Source organism: Callorhinchus milii, unplaced genomic scaffold (assembly GCF_018977255.1).
Source record: "Callorhinchus milii isolate IMCB2004 unplaced genomic scaffold, IMCB_Cmil_1.0 Scaffold16, whole genome shotgun sequence".
In the NCBI taxonomy this organism is placed as follows: Eukaryota; Metazoa; Chordata; class Chondrichthyes; order Chimaeriformes; family Callorhinchidae; genus Callorhinchus; species Callorhinchus milii.
In genome coordinates, this window is record NW_024704757.1 from 6,622,812 (window position 1) to 6,631,073 (window position 8,262).

The 8,262-nt window shown below is 51.1% G+C and overlaps 1 protein-coding gene across 1 annotated transcript; it reads right to left on the reverse strand.

The window, feature by feature from the left end:
• Window positions 1-174: 174 nt before the first annotated feature.
• atpaf2 (ATP synthase mitochondrial F1 complex assembly factor 2) lies at window positions 175-7,962 on the reverse strand. Its single transcript, XM_007905771.2, has 8 exons — window positions 7,820-7,962; window positions 5,060-5,104; window positions 4,477-4,625; window positions 3,340-3,437; window positions 2,807-2,887; window positions 1,626-1,738; window positions 1,057-1,172; window positions 175-644 (listed from the first exon to the last, which is right to left on the reverse strand). The coding sequence occupies exons 1-8, from the start codon at window positions 7,899-7,901 to the stop codon at window positions 507-509; spliced, it is 822 nt and encodes a 273-aa protein (XP_007903962.1). The 5' UTR covers window positions 7,902-7,962; the 3' UTR covers window positions 175-506.
• Window positions 7,963-8,262: the final 300 nt, after the last annotated feature.

Here is an 8,262-nt window from a genome sequence, read left to right on the forward strand (position 1 = left end):
CACATAGGGTAGTTTAACGTCTCACTGGAGGACAGCACTTACAACAAGGCCAACACACCCCCCCCCACCACCACCAGCATTGCATTGGAATGTCAGCTTAGAATATATGATTCCAAGTTCTGACCTGCGGCTTGAACCCACAACCTTCTGACTCGAAGGCGAGTGCTACCGCTGAGCCAAGCTGACACACAAGAGGGGGCGATAACCAGACTGCAAAGCAAACGATTTCCAGCCTGGCTGCCAGGACCTTGGTATGTCGGTGTTGAGAAGGAGCAGGGCTACTTACCCTTTTCATAAATTAGCTTAAAGATACAACAAGCAACTCAAAAGTTGCAGAACCTTTCCAAAACGTAACTTTTTAAATGTTGAAAAAAATGGAGTCCCCGAGTTAAGAGGTTCAACAGGCAAAGCAAATTTTAATTTAGAAAACTGTATAATGAATCCTAACTATATATATTATATATATACACACACACAGAATTACACTGCAAGCGCACAGTCCATCGTCAGTGCTGCAGGAACTTCTGTTTGACCGTGGAGCTTTCAGAACACAAATGAACGAACAATGTTCCTGCTGAGGCTCGGGCACAAAGTTCATGCAGGTCGTAATCGTGCGCCCATTCAACACTGCCCCAACGCTCAATCTGGAGAGAGAGGAACAATCGGTCTCTGTAACCTGCTTTCAAATCAACTTGAAGAAAGACGAAACATTCTAAACATTCTCCGTGTTTGCATACCTATTAACACCCAGAGATTATAAGATGAGAAATGCTGATGAAAGCTCAGTGTGAAAGCTGTTTGAAGCTTATATATCAGACACAGGATCTCACAAAGGGTAGCGTCCCAGAGCGCTTGACAGCGACGAAGCATGAGACCAGGGGGTGGAGGGTTGACCCCCAGTTGAAGAGGACAGTCTTCAGGTTCGACCTGAACGAGGGGCAAGGTGGAGGGATTGAGGTGGTGTTCCAGAGATTCGGGGTGTAGTGGCTGAAAGCGCAACCACCAATGGTGGAACGGAGAGGCACGAGCGACAAGCAGGAGGCTGATATTGTGTACCTGATATTGTTCCTCCAGTCGAGAAAGTAGTACAGCCTTCTCTACATTCAAGTTTCTGTCAATCAGGTTTAATGAAAGAACAACCGACTTCAGTTGATGGATAACATATTCCAGACCTACAACAAAATTAAAGACAGGTAATCCTCAAAGGGTTACAAGGGGAGAGAATGTTCTGGAATGTTCCAGTCTGATCAATCGTGGATTTTAGAAGGATATTTGAGCACTTGGGACTTCCGCTCCTTGGGACATTTTCCCGATGTGCAAGGCATAATAATAATCCTTGCATTTGATACAGCACCTTATCAGGTCTTTGAGACGTCTCAAAGCACTTCACAGAATAAACTGTAGTGAATTCACTATATACTTTGTGGGTGAAATGCGGCAGCACTCGGAAGTGTCCCACAAACAGATGTGGATTCAATGACCAAATTATCATCATTTTTTTCTTTTGAAGGGATTCATACCTACGGAAAAGTAATTTGTTGTTGTTGTTTTGAGAGAGAGAAAGCTTTCTTTTCTACTTTAATCAAAACCATTCTGTGATGGATGGGACTAAAGTGTTTGTATACCTATTAACGCCCAGAGATTGTAAGATGAGAGATGTTGATGAAAGGTGTGTTTGGTCTCCTCAGTGATGTTTGGACCCAGGATATCTGTGGAGGTGCCGATCACAACATCATATCNTTTTTTAAAAAAGCACAATTAATACATAATTATTAATTAATTGTAACAGTATTAATACAATGCAATTTGTATATAAGGGGGAAATAATGTGGTAATAATAACTCAGGTCCTTCTATTTGAAGGCATGCACAAGAGATTTGTTCCCAGCCCTTCACTCAGCAAATGGTATATGACCTACACCCTGTACACATTTAATTACCCACTTAAGGGAAGTCAATCACAGCAAAATTATATTCCATATAATGGCTGATCAACCCCAATCGATATTTCTTATAACGTTCTATCCTGTTCTTACCATTCTATCTTAGGGATAATGACTGCCGTGTTTCGCCCACAAAATATACAGTTAATTCACTTTACAGTATACGCTTAAGCAAGGTGATGGGTTTCCACATATGCCAGACACCCAGCTGACCAAAAAAAAAAATTCCAGCTCATTTGAAAGGGAGTTGAGTGACACAGTCTGAACGACTTTTGATAAGATTGTGTCACATCAGTGTATGAGTAGCAATCAATATTGATACTAGTACACACAGGGATGAAATGATAATAATCCTTGCATTTGATATAGCGCCTTATCACTTATCAGAGACGTTTATACTGTAAAGTGTATTGAGTGTATATTTTGTGGGCAAGACGTGGCAGCCAATTACGCACAGCAGCGTCCCACTAACAGTCATTTTCAAATTATTTTTTTAAGTGATTATTACCCTCAGATAAGCGATCTGCCAATCGACTAACAACCGGGTTCCGACTTACTGCTAGGTATACAGAGGTTTGTGGAGTAAGTAAACTTGCCCAACATTTCGTCCTGCTCGGGAATCGAACCCAGGTCCTCTCGCTTGCAAACCGAGCGCTCTAATCACTGAGCTGCAGGACTAAATGACTGAATGTAAATGTTAGCAGATCCAGTCACTGGAGCAATATCTGTTGAGATATTCCTGTGTTGAATTACATTGCAAAATAATTTCTTCAAACTCAATCAGAAGGGTAACTTTCGGCGAGGCACCATTGCAAGCAGACTCACCTTTAAAGGACATAATTCTCTACTATCCCTACCACTCACCTGTTTTCTATCCACTCAATGACTGGATCCCATTCGTTTTTCTGTAGCTCCACCAAACCAGGAGGTTCTTCTATTCTGTAACTGTACATTTGAAAATCAAAATTGTTGTCCTTTAAGAAGTAACTGCACCACTCTCTAATCAGACACATTTTCCTCAATTCCTTTTATCAATTGATGAGCATATGTGGGTTACATATCCTTGACCTGTTAGCCCACAATTCCACCCAACCTGAAAGATCGTTTGTTTTGTCTTGAACTTTTAAGACTCCACAAAAGTTGGGCAATACTGACATTCAATATTGGGCATCAGTTGTTTCAAAAGAAAAACTGCAACCAAATTAAAGACGAATTTAAGAATTTTCAATAATTCATGATAGTAAGATTTATGACGTTCATCTTAGACTTAAGACTGCCTTACAATTTAAAACTTTCGGCTAAGACAATGAGAACACATCTAAAAATGTTTATCTAATTTGCGTAGAACCTCACTGTTAATCACATACACACACACACAAGCACCTGCAGTCACATACCATACTGTGTCTGTGTCCAAGAATTTCAGAGCTGATCTTATCAACTGCTCTCTTGTCTTCTGGGTAGGGTTATCCAAAGCTGTGTTGCATAAAGTTGTCTAGTGAAAAGGAATGTTCATCAGTTTAGAGTTCCACCTTCCTGGCGGTCGCTTGCTCATATGTCCCGAACTACCAATGTACTATCTCCCATCATGTTATTTCCTAAAACTATTTAAGTTTTTTGACATGTTTGAAGGAATCAACATTTTCTGCTTCAAGCATCTCTCTAGGGAGCCTGTTCCACGATGCAGCTAAGCAGATGTTTTCATCTTTGAGGTGAAGAAGTCTAGGACCTCTTCGCACTTGGCTTTTGACGTGAGGATAGAGGGGCTTGAGGGGGTGCATGGAGGAGGTGATGGGACAGTGGAAAACAGCGTCTTTGAATTGTTGTTTGCCTCCAGGATGACTTTGGAATAAAAGTCAGTTTGGGACTGCGAAAGGGAGAGGTGGTGGCTATGGAGGTGCTCGAGCCACAGCTGGTGGTGAATCATGAGGCCGGATTTCTGCCATCTGCACTCGAGCGTCCCGGTTTGTGTTTTGAGTGAGCGGAGATGACTGCTGTACCAGGGGGGCGCAGGTTGGTTTGGAAACATCCCTGAATTTCAGCGGAGCCAGGGAATTGAAGGTTGTGGAGAGACGGTCATTCAGCAGCTTGACGGTTGCATCAGGATTACTGAGTGTGGACAACCAGAGAGAGAGGAGGTCCAAGGAGGAGAGGGCATTTTTGAGGGGCTCGGGGACGCTTTTTCCAGGGGCAGAAAATAATGCTGGATGGCTTGGAAGAGGCATCTCAAAGCACTTCACAGAATGTAATGTAAAGTAAATTGACTGTATATTTTGTGGGTAAAACGTGGCAGCCAATTGCGCACAGCAGTGTCCCACAAACAGTCGTGGATTGAGTGACCCTGAAACCAGAATGGTGAGGTGCTGAGGGCTGGATGCCCTATTTGAGAAACATCTGCAGGCAACATCAGGAATATTTTTGTGTTTTGGTGGGGGGATCTGGATGAAATCGGCCCAAGAGCCGCCAGTTGGACCACCCTGCACTACCCCATTGAAGAATAGTTAATGAGTGGACGTTCTTTGTCCGGTCTTTACCAGGTGCATTGCAAAAAACTGTAAAGTGTTTCTCTGGGAATCCCACTCAGTGGCAACAGCCACTGCCAGCGCCTCACTCGGGATGGTGAATAACTTCCCCTGCGGCGTCTTCAGTTTACGGTGGTCAAGATTTATCTCAAACAATCCTCCTGCAACAACAAGAGGTTCCAGTAAGGACAGCAGAGGCAAACTTCAAGCAGAGATCACTGACTGAACAGCAACAGGGAATAATATTAATAATAATCCTTGGATTTGATAGGGCGCATCATTACGCCTTCGAGACGTCTCACTGCGCTTCACAGCATACGCTGTAAATTGGATTGTCTGGATATTTTGTGGGCGAAACGCGGCAGCCAGTTGCGCACGGCAGCATCCCGCAAATATGTCTTGGAAGGGCGCTGTGTAAAGGCAAGTTGTCACTGTGGTGGTCAATTGTTGCTACCCAACCACTGGATTATGTATTTCCTTTTACATATAACCCCCTCCCCCACCCCCATCACGCTGGTGGTGGGGAACGGAGGGAGGTTATATATAAAATAAATATATAATCCAACATGTTATGGTAAGGAACGTGAACTCCTACCTTCCCCTTGAGAGATGGAAACGTTCTTATAAAATTTCTTCCGATCTGCAAAAAAAAAAGGGACGAGATAAACAGCTCAGATCAATTTCATTTGATTCACACGAGAAATTAAGTCAATATTTTGAGAGCGCATCGTCATTGGTGTAACTGTGCTGTGGGGTATTATGCTGGTGTGTGTGTGGGGGGAAGGGTGAGGGGGCTTGTGTTTGTGTGTGGGGGGGTGTGAGGGGGCTTGTGTTTGTGTGGGGGGGGGTGAAGGGGCTTGTGTTTGTGTGTGGAGGGAGGTTGAGGGGCTTGTGTTTGTGTGTGGGGGGGTGAGGGGGCTTGTGTTTGTGTGTGTGGTGGGGGGGTGAGGAGGCTTGTGTGTGTGGGGGGCGGGTGAAGGGGCTTCTGTGTGTGTGGGGAGGGCGGGTGAAGGGGCTTGTGTTTGTGTGTGTGGTGGGGGGTGAGGAGGCTTGTGTGTGTGGGGGGGGCGGGTGAGGGGCTTGTGTTTGTGTGTGTGGGGGGGTGAGGGGGATTGTGTTTGTGTGTGGGGGGTGAGGGGGATTGTGTTTGTGTGTGGGGGGGTGAGGGGCTTGTGTTTGTGTGTGTGGTGGGGGGTGAGGAGGCTTGTGTGTGTGGGGGGGGCGGGTGAAGGGGCTTCTGTGTGTGTGGGGAGGGCGGGTGAAGGGGCTTGTGTGTGTGTGGGGAGGGAGGTTGAGAGGGCTTGTGTTTGTGTGTGGGGGGGTGAGGGGGCTTGTGTTTGTGTGTGGGGGGGGGAGGGGGCTTGTGTTTGTGTGGGGAGGGAGGTTGAGAGGGCTTGTGTTTGTGTGTGGGGGGGGGAGGGGGCTTGTGTTTGTGTGTGGGGGGGAGGGGGCTTGTGTTTGTGTGTGGGGGGGAGGGGGCTTGTGTTTGTGTGTGGGGGGGGAGGGGGCTTGTGTTGTGTGTGGGGGGGGGGGCTTGTGTTTGTGTGTGTGGGGGGGGTGAGGGGACTTGTGTTTGTGTGTGTGTGTGGGCTTGTGTTTGTGTGTGTGTGGGGGGTGAGGGGGCTTGTGTTTGTGTGTGTGGGGGGGTGAGGGGGCTTGTGTTTGTGTGTGTGGGGGGGGTGAGGGGGATTGTGTTTGTGTGTGGGGGGGTGAGGGGGATTGTGTGTGTGGGGGGGGTGAGGGGGCTTGTGTTTGTGTGTGTGTGGGGGGGTGAGGGGGCTTGTGTTTGTGTTGGGGGGGTGAGGGGGCTTGTGTTTGTGTGTGTGGGGGGGGTGAGGGGGATTGTGTTTGTGTGTGGGGGGGGTGAGGGGGATTGTGTGTGTGGGGGGGGGTGAGGGGGCTTGTGTTTGTGTGTGTGTGTGGGGGGGTGAGGGGGCTTGTGTTTGTGTTGGGGGGGTGAGGGGGCTTGTGTTTGTGTGTGTGGGGGGGTGAGGGGGATGTGTGTGTGTGGGGGGGTGAGGGGGATTGTGTGTGTGTGTGGGGGGTGAGGGGGAGTGTGGTGTGTGGGGGGGGTGAGGGGGAGTGTGTGTGTGTGGGGGGGGTGGGGGGGAGAGTGTGTGTGTGGGTGGGGGGGGAGTGTGTGTGTGTGGGGGGGGGTGAGAGGGATTGTGTGTGTGGGTGGGGGGGGGTGAGGGGGAGTGTGTGTGTGGGGGGGGGGGTGAGGGGGAGTGTGTGTGTGTGTGGGGGGGGTGAGGGGAGTGTGTGTGTGTGTGGGTGAGGGGTGTGTGTGTGTGTGGGGGGGGGTGAGGGGGAGTGTGTGTGTGTGGGGGGGGGGTGAGGGGAGTGTGTGTGTGTGTGGGGGGGGGGGTGAGGGGGAGTGTGTGTGTGGGGGGGGGGTGAGGGGAGTGTGTGTGTGTGGGGGGGTGAGGGGGAGTGTGTGTGTGTGGGGGGGGTGAGGGGAGTGTGTGTGTGTGTGTGGGGGGGTGAGGGGGAGTGTGTGTGTGTGTGGGGGGTGAGGGGAGTGTGTGTGTGTGTGTGGGGGGGGGGTGAGGGGAGTGTGTGTGTGTGGGGGGGTGGGGGGAGTGTATGTGTGTGTGGGGGGGGGGTGAGGGGGAGTGTGTGTGTGTGGGGGGGGTGGGGGGAGTGTGTGTGTGTGTGTGGGGGGGGGTGAGGGGGTGTGTGTGTGTGTGGGGGGGGGTGAGGGGGAGTGTGTGTGTGGGGGGGGGGGGGGGTGTGTGGGGGGGGGGTGAGGGGGAGTGTGTGTGTGGGGGGGTGAGGGGAGTGTGTGTGTGTGTGTGGGGGGGTGAGGGGGTGTGTGTGTGTTGGGGGGGGTGAGGGGGAGTGTGTGTGTGTGTGGGGGGGTGAGGGGAGTGTGTGTGTGTGGGGGGGGGTGAGGGGGTGTGTGTGTGTGTGGGGGGGGTGAGGGGGAGTGTGTGTGTGTGTGGGGGGGGTGAGGGGAGTGTGTGTGTGTGTAGGGGGGTGAGGGGGAGTGTGTGTGTGGGGGGGGGTGAGGGGGAGTGTGTGTGTGGTAGGGGGGGTGAGGGGGAGTGTGTGTGTGTGGGGGGGGTGAGGGGGAGTGTGTGTGTGGTAGGGGGGGTGAGGGGGAGTGTGTGTGTGTGTGGGGGGGGTGAGGGGGAGTGTGTGTGTGTGTGGGGGGGGGGTGAGGGGGATTGTGTGTGTGTGTGTGGGGGGGGGTGAGCAGAGTGTGTGTGTGTGTGTGGGGGGGGGGGGGGTTATCAGGGCTGTGTCTGTGCTGGGGGGGATATTATGGGGGATATTTTCTCGGGGGTGAAGGGGATACTGTGGGGGGGGAAGGGGGCTATTATCGAGGGGGGTATTACCGTCCGTTACTCACCTCCCGCCCCGCTATAAGGCCGCAGTTGCCGGGTGGCGAGCGCCAGGCCCCGGCCACACACACGGGTAAAAGCCGCCAACATGTCGCCGCCGGTTCTCCGTCACGGCCGCTCGGCTCGTGTTTAATACGTCACTGAAGGCCGCAGCCACAGCTGCCGTCAGCCGTGACGTCACTTCCGGACGCCTCACTTTCGGTCGTACCACGTGTGGTCCTTGTGATAAGGAGTGAGGAGGGGTGAGGGGATGGAGGGGTGAGGAGGGGTGAAGGGTGAGGATGAGGAGGGCTGAGGATGAGGAGGGCTGAGGATGAGGAGGGCTGAGGATGAGGAGGGCTGAGGATGAGGAGGGCTGAGGATGAGGAGGGCTGAGGATGAGGAGGGCTGAGGATGAGGAGGGCTGAGGATGAGGAGGGCTGAGGATGAAGGGTGGTGAGGGATGAAGGGT

Coding starts and splice junctions, on each gene's coding strand:
- atpaf2 (XM_007905771.2), bottom strand. CDS start 7,901: ATGTTGGCGGCTTTTACCCGTGTGTGTGGCCGGGGCCTGGCGCTCGCC. Junction 4,626..5,059: donor TTCCATCTCTCAAGGGGAAG/GTAGGAGTTCAC, acceptor TTGTTGTTGCAG/GAGGATTGTTTGAGATAAAT. Junction 3,438..4,476: donor AGTTTTTTGCAATGCACCTG/GTAAAGACCGGA, acceptor CCTTTTCACTAG/ACAACTTTATGCAACACAGC.